This window comes from Natator depressus, chromosome 2, assembly GCF_965152275.1.
Source record: "Natator depressus isolate rNatDep1 chromosome 2, rNatDep2.hap1, whole genome shotgun sequence".
NCBI lineage: Eukaryota > Metazoa > Chordata > Testudines > Cheloniidae > Natator > Natator depressus.
The window spans coordinates 178,511,361-178,533,409 of record NC_134235.1 but is presented as its reverse complement, the minus strand read 5'-3'; the positions used below and the strand labels follow the sequence as shown (position 1 = coordinate 178,533,409).

The 22,049-nt window shown below is 39.5% G+C and overlaps 1 protein-coding gene across 6 annotated transcripts in view; it reads left to right on the top strand.

Moving 5' to 3' along the window:
- The window catches only part of ITPRID1 (ITPR interacting domain containing 1), a 60,339-nt gene that overhangs the window by 3,057 nt on the left and 35,233 nt on the right, over window positions 1–22,049 (top strand). For 3 of the 6 annotated variants that reach the window (XM_074945391.1, XM_074945388.1, XM_074945386.1), the window contains 7 exons: window positions 3,906–4,080; window positions 6,046–6,094; window positions 7,608–7,651; window positions 10,308–10,359; window positions 11,188–11,274; window positions 11,886–12,088; window positions 20,641–21,230. In XM_074945391.1, coding sequence (XP_074801492.1) covers window positions 3,927–4,080; window positions 6,046–6,094; window positions 7,608–7,651; window positions 10,308–10,359; window positions 11,188–11,274; window positions 11,886–12,088; window positions 20,641–21,230 — 1,179 coding nt within the window. In that variant the 5' untranslated portion in view covers window positions 3,906–3,926. Of the gene's footprint in view, window positions 1–1,700; window positions 1,790–3,905; window positions 4,081–6,045; window positions 6,095–7,607; window positions 7,652–10,307; window positions 10,360–11,187; window positions 11,275–11,885; window positions 12,089–20,640; window positions 21,231–22,049 lie in introns of all 6 variants that reach the window. The other 3 variants (XM_074945389.1, XM_074945387.1, XM_074945392.1) reach the window with 2 other exon arrangements.

The following is a 22,049-nucleotide window of genomic DNA, read 5'->3' as shown; positions in this document are numbered from 1 at the left end:
TGTCTTCTTTCTTTTTTTTACTAGGTTAGGTAAATTGTGCTCCATTCACCTGATGGAGCTATATATTGGTATATAGAGAAGAGAGAAGACTCAGGGTGGTGAACATGATTCTATTCTATAAATACTTTCAAAGTAATAATAGGCCATTTTGGGGGGGAGGGGATGCTCTCATTTTTTTAATCCTTCCTAAATGGAGGTGATCAGTTTAGAACTATATGTAGTATTCCACTTACACATCCCAGGCTATACATAACTTGTTATGATCCCAACACATATGTCTGAAAATAGCATTGGCTTTTTTCACAATGGTGTTGGAGTGCAACAGTATGCTTAGTTTGCTCCTATAATGCGTAAATCATTCTGGCCCCAAGAATATGCTTGAGTGCTTTGCTGAATGGAGATGGAATTACTAATGTTTTTAAAGTTAATCCTGTCCTTAAGTGCTTAGCTGAACTGGAGTGCCTGTGACTTGCTGCTGTCTTCTAATCCATATCTGTGTGATGTATGTCACTTTCTTCGGAGCTTAGCTTTACATTTATCAGTTTGATTTTCATTACATGCAAGCCACTGTGTTGCTCTTGTCTTGTAGTTTGTTTCTGTCCTCCTCTGTTTTATGCAAACCTCTCCATTTTACTGTTATCAGTTGATTTGATGATTGTGGAATTGTATCCTGTCTCTGGATGGTCAATAAAAACATTAAATGATATCCATTCCAGAGAGTGACCCTTCTGGCACATTACTTTTCCATTTGGAGATCTTTACATTAATAATTAGTCTCTGTTTGTCAACTAATTTCTAGTTTTCATACCTGGCAAGTATTTATCTAATTCCTTTAAATGTTTGTTAACGTGTACCATGATGAATGTGGTGTGATGAAAGGAGTTCCAGAGTAATTTGTTTTTGTGAAATAATCATTTAAATATTGTCAGTGGCAAGGAGAATGGGGTTGCTAAGTGCTGGCAACTTTAAGTGAGACTGATCATCCTGAAAACTTGCCATAAATTGTCTAAATGTTATTTCAGATGTATTTATTTGTTTATTTATTTGCTTTGTGTAGTTAAGAACCTGTGTACATAGCTCATTTACAAGAGTCTTTAACTTCTACCTTGTTGCCTTCTTTGTGAACAGAGCCTCCAAGATGTTCCCAATGTGTTTATCAAATGAATAAAATACACAGAACATGGAAACTAGCCAGTCATTCATTTCATCGACAGATTTGCAGAGCTAAATTTGCTTCTGGAGATAGGTTAAATTAAAACATGTAGATGATGAGTGGCTCTGGCTCCCAAACTGTGATCAAGAGGACATTCTTGTCTGAAAAGATGTACCTTGTCAGATTAATCATAATGTATTATAATTAATATGAACTCAAAAGGAACTCTTCCACTATCCATGGAAAAGAAGTTAATGTTGCTAACAATAATTAAGGCTAATGGGAGTTACCTGTATACATCTCCAGATACAGGGCTTGATTCTCTATTGCCCTGCACCTTGTGTAGTTATTTACACAAGGGGAAAATGGGTAAAATACACTCCAGTTTGGATTTGGTAGTATTTTACACCCATTTTGCCCAGGTATAAAGGCCAACACAAGGTGCAGGAGAATCAGTCCCCTTCCCCCTGCCCCCCACCCAGATACAAAACTTGAAAATAAGCACATTGAACTAAGCTATATCTGAATTTTTGTCCTTTACCCTCAGGCAATCTGTGTCACAGCATCTCACCTTCTGTTTCTGCTGGAAATGGTCACGGTGAGAAAAAGGAGATTCCCCTCTCCACATTGTAAAAGGTGTGCATTTACATCCTTTGTGTGTCCCACTTTCAAAGCATTTTTCACAGCACTTTTTTTTTTCTGACAGGCATAAGGCTCCACTTTCTTGCAGGCAGTAGTTCCTGTCGTCCCATATCCTCACTATGCGCCCATTAGCGAGGCAGGCTGTGTAGCCTTGCATGAGTGTAAGGAGAAGTTAGATCTCCCTGCCTTATATGCTGGCACACCCTCTACTGAGGTTGGGCCTGTAGGCACAGGGCTAAGGGGGCACTGCATGCCCGCTTCTCTGCCTCCCCCGGCCTAGCAGGTAAGCAGAGATGGAAAGGCATAGCTCTGTCCTTCACCCCTGTCTCTCTGCAATGTGTTGGCCAAAACCGCTCACATAGAGAAGACCTCACATGTATACCCCCAGACACTGCTGTGTTTCCAAGGAGAGAGAGAGGGAGGTCACTCTGTATCCAGAATAGCTTCACTTGGAAACGGAGCCAAATGTTTTTTGCTGTGAGGAATGTTTAATTTACTTCCCTCGCAGAGTGCCAGGACTAGGACTGTGCACAAGGTGTGAGTGTGTGGGAGAAATGCTTCCTTTGTTCTCTTCTTCCCTCTCTCCATCCCCTCCCCCCTCCCCCCATGTCCCTCTCCATTGCCTGCCATAATCTGGACAAAAGGAGTTTGAATGGACTAGACTCCCTCCAAGAACGGGTAGGAGCACACTGGCAGCACCGTATGGGGTAGCTCACGCTGGCATTGTCTGTAGTAGGCCTGTTCTCTGCATAAATATAGGACTTCACTCTCTAGTTCTTTCGGAAGTGCCCAGGTCACCTTAGAAAGGAAAGAACTCAATGGGTAGACCAGGTCATGTAAGCCAATGTTCCATGAATGAGCTTCAGCCAACAACAAAAAAGTGGTTTCAAAGGATGTTAAGAATCCCAGTTCATTTACCTTGACAGCATCCACAAAAGACAGACAACAGAGGGATTTTTTTACACCCCAGTTACAGACACTTTGCTTGGTAGGCTCCTGCCTTTTCAGTTACGTTCAGTTCCAGGCTTATTGTGTGTAGCTCTAACAGAACAAACTTTGAAAGGGATCTTTAGGCTTTGAAACGATAAGCATCACTAAACTGCCCCACTGTTGGCTACAATCCCACTTGATGGGCAGATTCTCTGCATGAGAAGAGGTTGAATTTCCCGGGGGAGACTGTGGATAGAAATGAAGTGCCTTAGGAAAGCAAGGAGGGGAGACTTTCCCAATGCCTGCTAAACTGTGCCTTTCTCAAGCCAGTGTTGTCTTTGACAGAGAAAATCTCCAGATTAATTTATAAAACGAGAGAGAGAACCTAACCAATGTTCCCCTTCCTCTCCTTTCCTCTCTGTCTCTTATGATAAAAAAAGCTCTTAAAAGCTGCTCTTATGGGGCTTAATCCTCTCTCCTCTCTTAAAATCTTTCATGCAGTCTGGCCTCCATCTGTCATCACACACACACCAAAAAAACAATCTTGTTGAAAATGTGATTCATGACTACAGTGATCTTTGTTAGAACGTTGCTGCATTGGCGGTCTGTGGGCAGATTGAACAGCAGCACTTGGAAGGTTCAGTCAGTGGCATGATATCAGGGCCACTTTTTTTTTACTGCAGACTTAGTGGGTGATTTGCTGATTGAAATGTGGAAGGTTAACAGCTGAACCATGCTAAGCTTGGTAGAGAGTGAGATGCGCCTGCAATGCCCCTTGCAGAGATATTTTAAATTTGTATTACAGTAGCACCCTACAGGACCATCGGAGACCAGGGACACATTGTACAGGACACTGTATGCACACATAGTAAGGAACAAACCCTGTCCCAAAAACCTTACAATTCAAATATAACCACGTTGCAGACAGGGAGCTGAGATGCAGAGAGGTGAAGTGACTTGCCCAAGTTCATACAGGAAGTCTGTGGTAGAGTCAGGCATTGAATCCAGGTATCCTGAACTCCAGTCCAGTGCCTTAACCCTCAAACCATTCACTGCGGAAATGCAGGCCTCTCCCACTTGAGCTAAAGGATGAGCTCCGTCTGTAGGTTGCTTATACTGTAAAAGAGCCAGGATTTGTAAAATATATTAAACATGATTTTCTTTGTATCTGTTTTTTTAGCTCACAAACTTGCACCGTGGGATGGCTTCAGAGTCTTACTGCCATGGGACTAGCAGTACCTGTGAAATGAACAAGAGGGGTATCCTGTTATCTGCCAAAGCATCATGGACTCAACTGGATGAAGATTCTCTGACTCCAACTGTAGTAGACAACCCTCTTCCTCTTTCACAGCTTGGTGAGACCTGGGAATGGCATTCCTGGGATTCTTAAAAGCCTATTATGACAGAGGATAATGGCATTTTTACTTGCACTGTAGTGACTGCACTAATGACATGAGTACTAAGGCACAGGCTGCACTAGCAGTAAGATCAGACTTATAGTCACATTGCTACATTGAAATAATTGTGTCATTTTACAATAATTCCATGGTAGACAATATGCAAACTCCAGTGAAACAATTACACAGTAATAAGCATTAATACTATTGCATTATCTCCTAATAACTCTGGTGATACAAGTTATAAACAAGCATGTCACACAGTTTTTCCGTACCAAAGAGCCTTAAGTGGGGAGTATATGAATGTCCAATAAAAGTAGTCCTTTTATTTTTGCAAAAAGAAAAGGAGTACTTGTGGCACCTTAGAGACTAACCAATTTATTTGAGCATAAGCTTTCGTGAGCTACAGCTCACTTCATCGGATGCATACTGTGGAAAGAAAAGAACTTCTATACTTTCCACAGTATGCATCTGATGAAGTGAGCTGTAGCTCACGAAAGCTTATGCTCAAATAAATTGGTTAGTCCCTAAGGTGCCACAAGTACTCCTTTTCTTTTTGCGAATACAGACTAACACGGCTGTTACTCTGAAACCTTTTATTTTTGTTGAGTTTGCCTGACTGCTACATTTGCCAGTTGCTCCCATTAGATCAGTCCCCAGTCTTGTCCCTTGTCTATTCTATATTTCATTTCTAGTTATTTTAATGTTTTATACTGGATTTGAACCCCTTCCACATAAAACTGAGAGGAATAGCAAAGTCCTTAGTGGGCTTCATGGAGTCCCTGGCACTTCTTCTTTTTCAGGATGTAAACTCTGCTTGCAGTAAGTTTTTGTTTTGTGGCTTTTTTAGATTTTATTGGTTTACTTTTTAAGGCTGATTTGTTTCAGGGTATTAATTGGTTGGTTGATGTTTATTGGCTAAAAGAGGGATCAGTGTTTTATCTACTATTTTGTTAACCCCAAACCATACACTGTGGAAATGCAGACCTCTCCCACTTGAGCTAAAGGATGAGCTCTGTCTATAGGTTGATATATTGTGAAACAACCAGGATTTGTAAGGTGTATTAAACATTAGTTTCTTTAAATCTGTTTGGGGAGGGGTTGGTTTTTTTTGTATTTTGTTTCCATTTTAGGCCCTGATCTGTTAGTGTGCCTGCACAGTGGGAAAAGATGCAAAACAAACCTAGGCCTTCTTTACATTCATGTTGCACTAGTTTAATTTGAGTAGGCTTTAAACTGATTTTAGGCCTGGACTACACTAGGAAATTAGGTCAATATAACTATGTTTCTCAGGGCAGTGAAAAATCCACACCCCAATTTTTGGTTTTGTTAAAATTTTATTTTTGTTGTATTTTTCTGACCCTCTCTTATTTATATTTTGGTGAATGCAGTGTCTAACATCTGACAGTACACGAACTTCCAGAGAATACTCTTCCACTGAACTTTAATCCTAATCCTCTAATTAATTAAAGACTCAGTGGCTAGGCTATCTTTTAAACTGATGATTTATCTGAACATCAAGAAGCAAAAAAAAAGCATTAATATACATCAGATTTTCGTTGTAGCATTTTTAGTGATTAAATAATGGTCTCTGTGCCTCAGTTTCCCTATATGTAAAATGGGGATAATAATCCTTCCTTCCACCTACCTTTTATTCATCTTCTCCATTTAGAGTGTACCATCTTTGGGGCAGGGACTGTCTCTTACTATGATTTTGTATAGTGCCTCGCACAATGGAACTCCGTTTAGAAAGAACTCAAGTTATTGAAATGAAATTACTGGCAGTCTTTCCCCTGATAGCGTTTGCAAATTCTGGGATTAATGGCACTGGGAAATGAAGCAGTTCAGTCATGTGGTAAATGGCTATAAACCAATCAGCAACTGGAGCCAGTGATCCTGTATCTTGTTTATTGTTATTTTCAGAAGATTCTAAAGAAGAAAATATTCGCCACTGGCTGGATTCTGGGTTCTTGTAAGTTTTGGTCCTGTTATTGAATAAGTATTTGCTGCATCATCAAATTATGCCTCTGCACTTACTGATAGCAACAGTAGAGCTGGCCATGGATTTTCTGATGGACAATGCAGTTTCTTGAATATTGAAATTTTCTGCAGGAAAATTGAAATTTTGCTGAAAATTTTTAATTTTGCCATTGGAAAAATCAAAACTAAATATCTGATTTTTGGGTGTGTTCAAAATGGTTTGTTTTGAATCAATTCAACATTCAACTATATTTCCCTATCATGGTGCATTGCCTCATGGGAGTTGTAGTGCAGTTTCCCATTCTCTCATATGGGTTGGGGGGCTACACCTCCAAAAATGCTGTATGATGCATCATGGGAGTCACGTGATTTAGGTGGATCATGGGAGTTGTTCTCTGCCGAGGGAGTCTGGTTTATAGAAAAGAATAGGGGCATCAGACTTCCAAATTACAGCTCTCATGAGACAATGCACCACAATGGGTGCAATGCTGAATTGACTTAAAATGAAGCTCTTTGGATCAGTTCAACAATCCCAAACTGAACATTTCCATTTCGGGACTGTTGAAATGTTTTGTTTCTATAGAAAATGTTTCAACATTTCCAAATCAACATTTTTCAGAATATTTTGTTCCATGAGAAAAAGTAAGATTTTGCTGTTTTATCCAATTTGTGAGGAAAACAAATATTGGAATTTCCCATGGGACATAAATTCTGAATTTTGCTCAGTTGTAGCCAATAGCCCCGTGGATATGGTGTTTCAGTAACTAGAACTGCATTCCGCCTCTTCATAGGCAGAATTGCACCGGGGAGGAGAAGGAATGGCACAGACTTAGGAACAGTGTCTGGGGACATGGTGATGAGTATAAAAGGATGTAAGAAGCATTCGTCCTATTTAGTCATGCCAGCACCTTCTAGGCTTAGCGTGGGCAGGACCGTCACCATGGCCTGTCCCACCCAGCCATGCCCCACTTGGTCATTTAGTACAGTATTGCAAGCTAGTGACCACCCCACCACACATATTGGATCTAGTGGGAACCAGATTGTGGCTGCCTCCTGTGTGGGTGCCTCCTCAAAAGGGTAAGACGTTGTTCAACCTCTTCCCTCGCTAGTCCGTGTGGACAGGGGAAGCCATAATTTTAGCCCTTGATAGATTTAGGACCATAAACTGCATGTTTTCCTTAGGCAAAATTTTCATGGACATAAACAGAGGCTTTGTCTATAGCAAGGACTGCAAGATTGGACCCTTAGTGCTTAATTAAGGTCTCTGTAAGTTGGGGAGCAGGGGAGGGGGCAAGTACTAGTAGGAATTAAGTTGGGCACAGGGAGCATTTTCCTCAACACCATACATACATGGCAGCTCTAACATACATTGAATGCCTAGTGCTGTACTTTTCTATGAAACTGCATCCCCCTACCATACCTATTTAATGAAAAAGCAGCTGAGTGTCATGCTTTTTATGGCAATTTAATTCCTTCTTTTTAAAAAGCACATCTTATATTTACAGCTTGTCTACAAGTGAAGATTTACAACAAGACAGAGAAAAAGCAGGTAAAACAGTAAAAAATCTGGGAAATCTGCCTCTCTGGGCAAAGGATTAACATTTGTCAGTAATGGTAGATATTCTGGATGCATCAGATAGTGCATCCATGATTAATAAATAATCAGTAGACGTTTCACCGTTTGTCTTGTTCCTCTGAAGAGTTATGCATTTGTACACTACTAAAAGGCACAGCTCTCCATTTGTCTTTGCATCTGTTGTGTAGAGCCTTTCATCCATAGGTAAACTCTCCGTTCCTTCTCCCTCCGGAGTCTCAATCAGAAGACCCCCCAAACTAGTACTCAGCAGAGACCTCTTTAATCTCCAGATCCTAAGCGGGTATAAATTGGTGTATCTCCACTCTAGTCAATGGAGATACGTATGCAGATTTCTACCAGTGAACGATCTGGCCCACCGAACTTTTGTGGTGTTTGATTTGAACTGCTTTAATTCTTGCTTTGATTGTGACATCTCTCCTAATGTACTTGTTAACTGAGGGTAACAGATCTCCGGGTTATGTCAGTGATGGGGGAACATGAAGGGGAGCCAAAAAACCCAACCCCTTGTTTCCTCTCAGACATGTAAGTCCACCAAAGCTTTCAAATCTCGAGTACCTGCTGTGGATCCAAATTACTGCTTAATAATGCTGCTCACATTCTAACATGGTATTCTCAACTTCCTATTCAAAATTAAGAGGTATAGAATTTCAAAATGAAATTTCCTCCTATCTTCTCTTAATATCCAGCATCTTCTGTGCTGCTAAAATGTCCTAGTCCCTCTCAAGTATTAGATACTACATTTAACCCTGCAAAATGGATTCTTTACTGCACATATGTAACTACATCTTTGCCTGTGAACACAGCACCAATTAGCGCTGCTGTTGGCTTAGAAAATCCTTTTTGTTTTGTTTTGTTGTCATAAACTTTCTCTGACTGATTTCTAAAGGGCATTATTTTCCCAAAAGTATATTCCAGCTCAGTAATCAGATGAAATGTTTTCAGAGTCTAGAATAAATGCATTTTTAGAGATCAGGAAGCATACCTACTGTGCCATCACACTACCTTTATGGCCTCTTAGTTTGAGAATGTGTAGGTCCTCTTTCTTTACATCCTGTTACAATCCCACTCTTTGCCAGTTTAGGGATCTTCTGATTAAGGCTCAAGACAGGAAAGGGAAGTGGAGAGCTCACGTGTGGATGAAAGTCTACTCAGCAGGTACCCTCAGATGCAAAGATAAATGGTTCTATGTTGTGTCTCAGCCTGTTGCTGAGAGACTAGTTATGTTCCATGGCTACTCAAAACACCCGAAAGCTACGATCATTTCAAATGACTATGCAGTAGCAACTTCCACAGTGCCGTCTGTACTTTTACAGGGGTGGTGCATGTGTTCGTTTCGATCCCAGTAGCACACGCTGTTGAGGAGTTTACTATAAGGTAAAATTTCTGTTGGCAGGGCATCAAGTTCTTTTGGAAGGCAAGGCTTGGCGAGCCCTATCATGGAAGAACTCTAATTAAACTTCCCACCATTTTTTTCTTTTGCCTTTGACAGGCACCCAGCATTTTTATAGCGCATCTCCAGGGCTAGGGCGATAGGGTGCTTGCCTGGGCTGTGGCTCAACTCCCTTCTCTGCCACAGGCTTCCTGGATGACCCTGGGCAGGTCACTTAGTCTCTCTGTGCCTCAATGCCCCATCTGTAAAATGGAGATAATAGTTCCTTAGCTCACAGGGGTGCTGTGAGGATAAATAAATTTAATATTGCAAGGTGATCCAATGCTGTGTACAGGAAAAGAGGACACGTTGTGTCCTGAGACAAGTAGCAGATTCGTGTGCAAGTTGAGCACAGCGTTTGCTATTAGAGGTTCTGGTTTATGTTGCCATAGCAATTACAGAATGCCGACATCCTTTTTTGTTCCTAGTTTTGATGGTTATCCTTGCAGCGAGTAAACCACAAGAATTTGTGTTAGGATTTATGAGCAGGAAAGTAATCCAGTAGAGAACAAGAGACGATGCTTTTCCCTTTCTTTGTAGACAAAGCTTTGTTAATAGAAAGCAAATATTTAAATCTCAAGAAAAGAGGTAAAAAGATATTGGCATGTGCCACAGAACAGCATCTATTGTTAACCACAGGAAAATATTCTGCCCCAACTTCCAAGCAGCAAGGAAGATTTCGAATCCATGAGTGTGTTATTTCATTGCTGCGAGGAAGCAATGAATTATACTGCCACAGCACACTGTATCCTAATCTCACTTATTTACAGTAGTGAGCAAGTTTATTAGATGGTATAAACAAAGTGTAGCTTATTACTCCTAATTGTAATAAGCACCCTAGAACTCCAGTAACCAGTGTTCTATACTTCCAGTTCCTAGCCAGACTATTTCTCTCACAAAAACTGTTTCACATGCTCTGTGACTGTTTTAACTCCTTCCCAAACACATTAAAGATTTGATCCAAAACCTAGTGGAGTCAATGGAAAGACTTCCATTGACTTCACTGGGCATTCGATCTGATGTTAAGAGCTTGTCTACGCTGGAAAGTGATATTTGCTGCTTTTGCTAAAATAACATGGTCATGCAATAAAATAAATCTTACGTCTGTTCTAGTTTGACAACATTTCTGTCCTGAGAGGCATTAGGAGTACAAATATAAATGTATTTTCTTATTTGCAGTTTCCTTGGCTAACTCAGAAATGGTGCAAATGACTGTGCAAAGCTATATGAGGTAGGTTTCAGACAATGCGTGGCTATATTAGTTATAAAGGAAGGAACTTTATATTTAATATTTTCAAAGACACCACAAAGTTTTTTCTGTAGATAGTTGTTTTAGTTTTTTTTAACATTAGTACCTTAGTACAAGACCTGAGCAAAATTTAAATCTTGTTTGAGCTGTATCTTGTGAGGCAGCTTAGAAGGATAGAGAATGGACCAACTTTTCATCCATAACTACATTAATGACCCTAATCACCTTAGGTATATGTGAGTAAAGTGAAGTCCATCTATTACAGAAGCATTAAATTTGTACCTTAGAAAAAGACTACCAGATTACAGAATGTTCATTCCACAGTGATTGGCTCCTTAAAAACAGGCATTATGATCCAGATTATTCATTACAAATACAGTCAGAAACCCTAACTATACAAAGAACTGAGATGTAATCTGAAATGTAGTTCCTGCTGTTGCTACTTAGTGAGCCTATTCTATCTGAAACTTTGTTAACAGCAATTATATCCTTTAGAAGTAGGTGGCTAGAGAAACTGTGCTCCCTAAAGGTTCCCCAAAGATTCACCATCTGTCAAAAGCGAGACATTCTGCCACCTTTATAATTAGCATTTACTGGTACCTAACACCTACATTCTAACACCTACTGTAACATACTGTTCTTGAGAATAAATGTATTGCCACAGTATCATACATGCTCTTCTTCTAAGGCCTTGATATTGTGTATCATTATAAACCAAGACAAAATGCAAATGTTTACTCTGGAAAAAAAATCATAATGACATCCCAAAGGACCCCAAGACTTCATTGTTACTTTTTCCAACTCCTGTAGATCTCTGCATCAGTTTTCAGAAACTCCTGTTATGTCAAGATGGAACAGTTTCAACTCGTCCCATTCTCTTGCTAGTCCACCGAAAAGGTTAGTAGTTTCCAGATATTTTCAATCCAAAGCGGTAGAGATTAGTCCTGTTTAGAGACTGACAAATATATGAGGATTAAAAACCCAATAAATGGAGTGTAAAGAATAAAGATACATGACACCCAATCCTGCTCCCATTGAAGTTAATGGGAGTTCTCTCATTTATTTCAATGAGAACAAAATGGCCCTCCGCTGATTAGTAGGTACCTGATACAAAGCCCATTGATAAGCTTTCCATTGACATCAGAGGTGAATATTGAGGCATGTTTGTGAGGCAGTGTGAGGAAGGCTGAATTGCTGTAGCATGTGCCTTATCTATGATGTGGATAGAAAGAGGATTTCAATCCATAGGAACATCAACTTCTACAAATGTTCCTCTTGCTGCGTACTCTAGATCCGCCTTATCTTTCCAGGCTAATGCATTCCCGGGAGAAAAAATCATGGGCCTCTGAACTGGAAGAATATAACTGCCACCTCATGGAGGAGTGCTGGGAAAGTGAGATGGGGGAAGGAAACAGAATTTCTGAGCAAAGGCAAAACCATGTAAGAGCTAAACAAAAAGAAGGGTGATGTCAGGACAGTGATATGAATTGTCTTTGTTTTATTCACAGCATCACTGAATGGCTGGAGCTCTGGGAAAATGATCCAGTTGAGATTCTACTGGGTTTGGGGTTTGGGACAGAAGAACCTGACATTTGCACTAAAATCCCTTCTCGATTCATCAGTAATGCTTCCGTAGCAAAAGGAATCAACATCCGAGTCTTTCTGGAAGCTCAAAAGCAGCGTATGGACCTCGAGAATCCCAATTTATATGGTAAGTTGAGAGTGTTTCGTCAGAGATGCAACAACAGAAAATAAAGTGGGGGTTGTGGAGGCAGGGAGAGGACCTTGAGAGGGAAAATGAATGAGACCTGGGACCATATTCAGGAAACATAAACACAGTTCTGCAAACTTACAGTATAACTTCTTCCTGACATGGTAAATACAATTATGATTTTTAACTGTATCTAACCAGGTCTTCTAACATAACTGTTTTTATAGGGCAAACGGGCCCTCAGTTGTAATATCATCTACAGCTATGTTAAAATTTGCTGTCTGGGCTGTTATTTTTTAAATTTCATTTATTACTTATATAGAAACCGCAATGCACCGTGCACTTCGCAGACAAGGTCTTTACACCAAGGGAGAACAATGATACAGCCATGTTAGAGGGTTTTTTTGTTTTTAAGCATAGGTCTGGGAGACACATGTTTGGACAATCAGTGTTTTAACATATTTGCACCTAGTGTTGTTCTGTCTTCCAAGGATATTGAAAATGTGAAAGGATTCAGAAAAGAGCAATAAGAATAATTTGAGGATTGGAAAACCTGGTTTAGAGTGAAAAGAAAAGGAGTACTTGTGACACCTTAGAGACTAACATTTATTTGAGCATAAGCTTTCGTGAGCTACAGCTCACTTCATCGGATGCATGCAGTGGAAAATACAGTGGGGAGATTAACTTAAGAAGATCAATCCATGTAACTAATCAAAGAGCAGGTTAAGAGGTGGCTTGATCACAGTCTAAAGTACATATGTGGAAGATATGATGTGGAAGAGAAGATTTCAACAATCTACCTACCGATGTGGTATTTTGTGGTATTTTAAATGAAGATTGAAGGGTCTTTCTAAAAGATATGTTCTAGCTCAAACTGAAGTTATGGTCTTGATGCAGAAATTACTTGATGAAATTCGCAGGCTTGCATTTTGCAGGAATTCAGACTAGATGATCATAATGTTCCCTTCTGGCCTTACAATTGATTACTCTTTAGTATAGCCAGGATTTTAGGATTATCACCACACCTTGTAATCTTTATGGTCCAATTTCTAATACAAATTACCCCATATTTATGCTGAAGACTACCTAACTCAGCTAATAGTTCCACTGAAGCCAATGGAGCTACATATGAAGAAGTGTTAAAGTGTCTACCATGAGTAAAGCTACCAAAATCTGGATCCATGTTTCTTAGTATAATCCAAGTAACTGGTGTTTTGTGCCCCATAAATACCGAAGGTAGATAGATCACTTCACTACATCACTTATCTTTACTCATTCTTGTCTTGCTGCCCTTTCTCATGCATGCTCTGTGGTGTCAAGATGCTGCAATCCATCTTCTTCCAACACCCTCCCAGTACTACACCCTGCCACCAGTAGAGTAGTGAGAATCTGTTCTTCAGACTCAGCATTAAAACTGGTTGACATTTTTCAAATTTTGAAATTACAGATTTTGATTTTTTCAAAGGAAAGGGAGATTTTTTTCACACTGCACTCCTTTTTTCTACCAACTTTGTTCAGCACATATGCCACACACAGCTGATCACACCATTCCCTTCCTCCTCCTGTTGCTCAGACACACCTTCCTTTTTTTTTAAAATCTGGACTATACTTCCCAAGTCTGCAGTTCTTATTCTTGCACAGCTTCCATGCTTGTCCGCTGCACATCTGATAGCCAGATGACCCTCAAGAGCTTCAGTTTGCTCCTGAGATGCTCATCAAGGCAAGATCTCATACGTACTGGCTGCCTTCCTATTCAGAAACTTCATCAAGTAAGCCGAACATTATCATATGAGAAATGCAACAGAAATGTCCACTCTTACAGAAAATGTTTCATAGACCCATGTGCCCATATAAATGTTTACAGCAAACCCACACATCAACGGGATTGATGTGTGAGTGAGAGAACTCCCCAGATGGAGGAGAGGAGAGGGAAAGAAGAAAATCAATGGGAGTGAAAGGAGGGAGTCAGGAGGAAGGACAGATTAAAGGAGGAGAAGAAAAGCAAAAGAGTGAAGGAGAAGAGAAAAAAAGGACAGAATGACAGAGCAAAAGATTAAGATCTAGCCTGGAAGAGAGAAAAGGAGTGGATGACAGAGGAGGAAGAGATTTGTCTGTCTGGCTAGGCGACATGGTCTCTCAAGGGTTGTTATTATGCTCAGATAAATTGGTTAGTCTCTAAGGTGCCGCAAGTACTCCTTTTCTTTTTGCGAATACAGACTAACACAGCTGCTACTCTGAAACCTAGGGTTGTTGGTTTTTTAAAATCTCCCAGCTATTAATTTCCCAGTGAAGTCTTTTCTGTTTGGGTTTGCCTGTTGGCGGCTGTGGTGGGAGAATAAACTGCAGGTTTGGCTTCCACAGTAAAGTCAGATTTATTATTTTCCTGAGTTTCTAGAGCTGTTTAATTGCTGATCTGACCTTTTCAAATGCATTTGCTGCTCAGTTGGTGTATTATTTGTTGATGCTTCTGTTTGATTGGTGGTAATTGATTCTTCTATATAGTCACTGAGCCAGATTTTCAAGAGCTCAGCAATCCTTTGGGCACCTAAATAAAAGCCAGAGGTGAAATCCTGGCTCCATCTAAATCAATGGCCAAACTCCCATTCGCTTCAATGGAGCCAAGGTTTCAGCTCTGATTTTTCAGAAGAGCTCAGCAGCCAGCAGCTCCCATTGTGACACAGATGGCCAGATTTTTATAAGAGCTAAGCACCCAAAATGCTGAGCTATTTTGAAAATCGAGCTACTTATTGTGGTGTCTAAATAGGAGCTGAACTCTTTAGAAAATCTAGCTAGCTCACATCATCCTCAGATGGGAAAGGACTTTGCTGGGAATGAATAGCCAGAAAACACAAGTCTTTAGAAGAAGAAAAACATGTCAGTCAAATTTCTCTCCTTTCTTACTCACTCCATTCCCCTTCTGTCTTCCTCCTCCTCCTTTTTGATTTTCTGTGCATGTCTGATTTGAGAAACTTTATAGTTTGTACTTATGGATCATCAATATGGAGGTTCCCCAAGTTATTCTATATCATATTCTGTATATGTTAAATACTGCATTTCTGAAGCTCTTCTAAACATCCCTGAAAGATAGTTTAATATTTTGACTATAAAATCCAGAGTGCAATATTTATTGTGTGACTCACTGGAACAGAGGAAATATTGCTTAAAGAGGAGGAGGGCATGTATGTGAAGATCCATCATCAGTTCCTATTTTGTGTTAAGTTCCTAGAGCTGTTCAAATATTAGAATTTCTGCCCCATGGAAAATCACAATACACCAAAATTTGTTAATGTCAATATTTTTTGTGAGATGGAAAGTTCAAAAAATTATGATTCAGAAAGGTTGAAACATTTCATTTCAACATATTTAATCTAGGGCTGTCAAGTGATTTAAAAAATTGATCACAATTAATCATGTGATTAATCGCACTATTAAACAATAATAGAATACCATTTATTTTAAAATTTTTGGATGTTTTCTACATTTTCAAATATATTGATTTCAATGACAACACAGAATACAAAGTGTACAGTGCTCACTTTATAATTATTTTTGATTACAAATATTTGAACTGTAAAAAAATAAAAGAATAGTATTTTTAATTCACCTAATACAAGTACTGTAGTGCAAATCATGAAAGTTGAACTTACAAATGTAGAATTATATACAAAAAAACCTGCATTCAAAATAAAACAATGTAAAATTTTAGAGCCTGCAAGTCCACTCAGTCCTACTTCTTGTTCAGCCAATCGCTCAGACAAACAAGTTTGTTTACATTTGCAGGAGGTAATGCTGCCCACTTCTTGTTTACAGTGTCACCTAAAAGTGAGAATAGGTGTTCTCATGGCACTGTTGTAGCCGGTGTCGCAAGATATTTATGTGCCAGAAGCGCTAAAGATTCATATATCCCTTCATGCTTCAACCACCATTCCAGGGGACATATGTCCATGCTGATGATGCGGACGGACGCATGTTCACTTTCATTATCTGAGTCAGATGCCACAAGCGGAAGGTTGATTTTCTTTTTTGGTGGTTCGGGTCCTGTAGTTTCCGCATCAGAGTGTTGCTCTTCTAAGACTTCTGAAAGCAAGTTCCACACCTTGTCCCTCTCAGATTTTGGAAGGCACTTCAGATTCGTAAACCTGGGGTCAAGTGCTGTAGCTATCTTTAGAAATCTCACATTGGTACCTTCTTTGTGTTTTGTCAAATCTGCAGTGAAAGTGTTCTTAAAATGAACAACATGCACTTGGTCATCATCCAAGACTGCTCTTACATGAAATATACTGCAGAATGTCAGTAAAACGGAGCAGGGAACATACAAATTCTCGCTCCAAGGAGTTCAGTCACAAATTTAATTAATGCATTATTTTTTTTAATGAGCATCATCGGCATGGAAACATGTCCTCTGGAATGGTGGCCAAAGCATAAAGGGGCATACAAATGTTTAGCATATCTGGCATGTAAATACCTTGCAATGCCAGCTACAAAAGTGCTATGCGAATGTCTGTTCTCACTTTCAGGTGACATTGAAAATAAGAAGCGGGCAGCATTATCTCCTGTAAATATAAACAAACTTGTTTGTCTTAGTGATTGGCTGAACAAGAAGTAGGACTGAGTGGACTTGTAGGCTCTGAAGTTTTACATTGTTTTGTTTTTGAGTGCAGTTATGTAACAAAAAAATCTACAATTGTATGTTGCATTTTCACGACAAAGAGATTACATTACAGTACTTGTATGAGGTGAACTGAAAAATACTATTTATTTTGTTAATCATTTTTGCAGTGCAAATATTTGTCTGAAAAATAATATACACTTTGATTTCAATTACAACACAGAATACAATATATATGAAAATGTAGAAAAACATACAAAATATTTAATAAATTTCAGTTGGTGTTCTATTGTTTAACAGTGCAATTAAAACTGCGATTAATGGCGATTAATTTTTTTAATCGCAATTCATTTTTTTGAGTTAATCGCGTGAGTTAACTGTGATTAATCATCAGCCTTAATTTCATCCAAAGAAAACATTTCAACATTCACAAATCTAAAAAATTTCCTTTCATTTTAGCACTCATTTGTGTACTCCTGAGCTTCCATGTTGCTTCATCTGAGTTGTAGTTTGGGTGCCTCATGCACCCATTCTTCTTTATGGGCTGGAGTCCCCAGCCAGACTACAGCTCTCAGATATACTGTGGTCTTATGACTCCCATGATCCATCACAGCAGTTCAATCAGAGGGGAGACTGCAATGCATCATTGTAGAGCTGATCTGAAATGAAGCATTTCAGTTCGACAAACCAAGATGACATGAACCAAAATTAAATATTTCATTTTGATTTTCAAACTGGTAAATAAACATTTCAATTTTGCTTAATCTTTTTTAATGGAAATATTTTTGCAGAAACTGCATTTTCCATTTAAAAAACATTTTGTTGGAAAATTTCCAGTCACCACTAGAAACTCAAAAGGCCCCTCATTCATTTCAGTGATGGCCTCTTATGAGATTCTAAATCCTTATAGTAGTCTTCTAGACAATTTACCTTAGGATTTAGGTAAAGATAAACTAAAATGTGTGTTTTTTTCTCAGCTATTTAAGACGTGACCTCACAAATTCTTAGACACTGACCAAATTACACATGCTGTATAAATGAGTCAGTGGGCTTGTTTACAACATAATTATCCTGAGACAATTACAACACAACTGCAAATTCTAGTGTCTGATCTCTATTCCTTAAAGCAGGGGTAGGCCATTATTTTTTTGTCAAGGTCCCAATTTCTTGGTCAAGGGATGGTCAAGGTCCAGGCTCCAGAGAAAATAATAAAAAAAGTAATAACAGTAAGTAGTAAATAAAAAGATTTCGGGGTTCATTCAAAAAGCATCTGGCGATCTAGATTTGGCCCGCAGTCTGCCTAATGACTACCCCTGACTTAGTCTCATCTACACTACAGATTTCAGCTGTGTTGTAAATGGCTGCGGGGATAACTGTACTGTTATCAGGATCTCACAGCTATAATGTGAATAGGCCCTGATTCACATGAGTAGTCTAATTGTCTTCAGTGGGATTGCATGCATGGGCAAGGATTACTTGAGTGAGTAAGGATTGGCACGGTTGGGTCCTTAGTATTTAGGAAAAGAGCTAAAAGCTTTGTAAGTAATGTGGGCTAAATTCAGACCTGCTCATCTTACTCACATGTTTAAACATTACTCCTTGAAGAGATCCCACTGAAATCAATGGGGCTGCCTGCAAGGGGAGGATTAAGCAATGAAGCAATGTTAGCCTGATGTGGTTCCTCCAGTGACTTGGTTGAAGTCAGTGTAGTTACACAAAGGATGGATTTGACCCTGTGCATTGATTACATTCACATTAGTGAATTATTGCTTGCTTCTCTTTTTCCTCATCATTTGATTCGTTCATTAGCTGTCAGAAACTGAGATAGTTTTTGACATGTTGTTTTGCTTTTGCAATCTATTTCAAACTATAAAAGGTGGTTCTGATTTAAATCAGAAACGTTAGACAATTCTGTCACTAATAATTCAGAAGAGATTAGATTTTGGCATTTTTACATCCTGACACAGTTAACAGCCTAACAATGTACAATACTGAGGATATATGTTTTATTCGGAGAATATGGGATGGCATCATTGATATGCAAAGCCATGAGTGAGTCATACCATCATCCCAAACTCATGCCAATAAAATCTTTATATCACAAAATACCACTGTGTACTCTGTATACTGATAGATCCAATGACTAGTTTTTAACCAGAGCTAGTGAAAGCTTTGTCATTGTCCTTAAAAAGACTTTGCCTGATTTTTAACTTCAGAGGATTTTGCCATCCCAGTGTTTGGAAAAACATGAGTCTCAGAGAGAAATGGTAACAGTCAGGAATTATATGTCATGATATTGGTCCCTCATGCACAGACCCAGCTCAGATCCATGTTAAATATCCCCTTGTTGTCTAATCATCAGTGAAGCGGCTTTAACAGTTTGCATGCAGAATACATGCAATAAATTTGGCTGCTCACTAGGAGACACAGAAGCCAAGAATGTTAGAACTTTGCCATCTATTCCCCTCAGCGAATTTCTCAAGGAATCAGGAGCCCTTTTGACATTTTCATTGCCTCAGGAAGGGTTTGGGACACAATATACAGGCAGATGTGTTGTAGCTCCTTTTATCAATAACCTGACAACATTTTACAATGATGGAAATCTCCAAAATTCTTTAGGGTTTTTTGGTTTTTTTTTTAATAAAACACATGAAAAATTAAATAATTTCCCTTGAGCTGTTATGCTGTGGAATAATATTTGCCAGCAAATTTCAGAGACTTAATAAGCTTAACAAGCTGTGGGAACCTTATGAAACTTCTGTGTGTGTGCATTCTGCTCTGTCTGTGGAGGACAATGCACTTCTTGCAAGAACAGAGCCTTTAGGGGTTGTATTGGTTAATTCAGTGAACTATTTATTGACATAAATTACAGTACTTAATCCCTACCAGTTAAAGGGTTTATACATTTATAGGAGTCTTGGATGATAGCCAACTGTAAGTATTTGAGAACTGATTCTGATACCTTTATTCACAGTGAATAGCACCGTACTCTGAGTAGACCAATTGAGCTCAGTGGGGTGACTCATAGTACAAATCGCTATTCGGTCTTAATACTGGAATCAGTTCTGGCTTATGGTATTTGGGAAATTGAGGCTTGATTCTCCAGCCCTTACTTATGCTGAGTAGTATTAACACAAGAAGACCCAATGAGCTCAATGAAACTGCTTCTGTAAGTACTACCCGATTTAAGACTTGCACAATCAAGCCATTATAACCCTGATCCTAAACCCATTTGAAGTCAATGGAAAGACTCTGGTTGACTTCAGTGAACTCTGGATCAGGCCCTTAATGTGTTCATTAACAGTGAAAAGTTTTAAAATTAATTATGCTCCAGAAGGTAGTCAATTGTTTCAAATATACAGTTCATCTTAATTCACATACATGTAACATGCATGGCCCCAATTTAGCAAAGCACTTAAGCACATGTTTATTTTTAAGCACCTAAATCCATCCCTATTCAATAAAACAGGGAGTGATTCTCATTTACACTAAGGGCCCTTTAAATCCCGTGTTAACTGCCAGCATGGATTATAGGGCCCATAGTGTAGCTCAAGCTCTTTGAAGTTCAGTTTAAGCACATGTTTAAATTCTTTGCTGAGTCTTTGAGTCTCAAGTTAGGCTCCCAAAGCCATATTCATGCACCTCTCTCTGTATGCCGTGCAAATTTTGGTTGCAGAACTTTGGAAACCACTCTTCAAAATTTGGCCTTTAAAATATGAATAAAAAAGAATCCGTAATAAAGGGATCTGGAGAAGCCCTAGCATTTCTTTCCAAAGCAGCCTGTTATTTGAAGAATTCCCAGTCTCTCTGAAGAAAGCCGAGGGGAAAGGCTGAACTGCCTTGACAACTGTGTGTAACCTGATAGCGTTAGTTTAGGTCATGACTGCATCATTCTTTTCTGTTTTAACAATGGACCTTTTCATCCCTTTCTATCAAACTCAAGGGCGTTTTCGACAACTGGAAGTCCTGGATCATGTGACTAGTGCCTTCTCCTCTTTGCTGAATGGTGTTAACACCCAGCAACAGGAATCAGAGGAGAGTAATGGGGAAGAAAAGAGCATGACGGACATTCAGAAGAACAAAGCTGAGGCCACACGAGTGAAGCGGAGAAGGCTAGGTCATTTCCTGAGAAAAGCTTCTAGACAGGCAATAGTACTGCAAAGGAGTGCTCAGGCTTCTGGAAATTCAGAGTCATTCAAGGATAGAGAAGAACAGTCTCCCATCTATGCTGAGATGGACCAACGCATAGCAATCAGGACTGGCTTTTCTGAAAATAATACCTTGGTGGGTCTGACAGAGGAACAGTCTTTCACTGAGGATGATGCACTGACATTATCCTGGCTGCCACAGGCTCCAACAGGGAAATCTCAGGTTTTGTTATATATACCTATAAAGCAGCCCCAGATTCCTTCTGCATCGGAGATGGCTGTCAAAGACAGACCAAGGAAGGAGTCCAATTTGCTCTTGACCCACACGCTCAGAAGGGTGTCTGGTACAAAGGGCAAGCCTCCAGATTCATTTGAAATGGAAGAGGTAAGGCAGATTTCTATGTACCGTATAATGACAATGTGCATATACAGATGGTATATTCAAGTATAGATCTGGCTTCTCTCCTCCAAGATGAGAGCTAAAGTAGAATGTTTTCAAACATCATATCCCTGGACCAGGGAGAGAAGCCAGACCCCTTTCTCTGTGTGTTATAGACTGTTTAAGGTTTTCAATTTAGGTATAAACTACTGTCAAAAAATTTGGCACAGGTGTTACTCAAAAAGCCATGATTGTGTCAACAAGTACTATCGTATAAAATGCTAATATGCTTTCCAGCAGTTGTACCTTAAGCTCTGTGTCCTGAAAACAAGCTCATTCAAAGAAATGGCTTGTCCTCTGATCCACATTCCATGGAATGGCTCTAGTCCCTGATGTTCTGCTGTCAGTACATTTTAGGAGCAATGGGAAGTGGATCAGGGTCAGTGTGGTGCAGCATAACCTGGAGTGTTTGTCAATCCTAGTCTTATATAAGATCAGTGTGCAGTTGCAACAGTGGGATCATCTGGAGTGTGTCTGGTCCCATTGCTGCAGAAAGAGGTCCAGGAATGCTACTGCCCCATACTGGCCATTCTAATAGGATGCACAGAGGAGCAGGCTTATCTTTCCAGCCACCCAAAGACTAAAGATAGGGGAAGGAGGCCAACAATTAGGGTCTCCCTGAAGAACCAAGGAAATGGGGAGAGGATACAGCCAGCAATCCGCTACAGACAATTGGAACTTGAGAGAGAAAGAGAGAGGTGGCATGCCTCCTCCGTAGAAGATGGCAGCAGATTCAGGAAGGTTTCCACTTTCAAGGGTCATCTT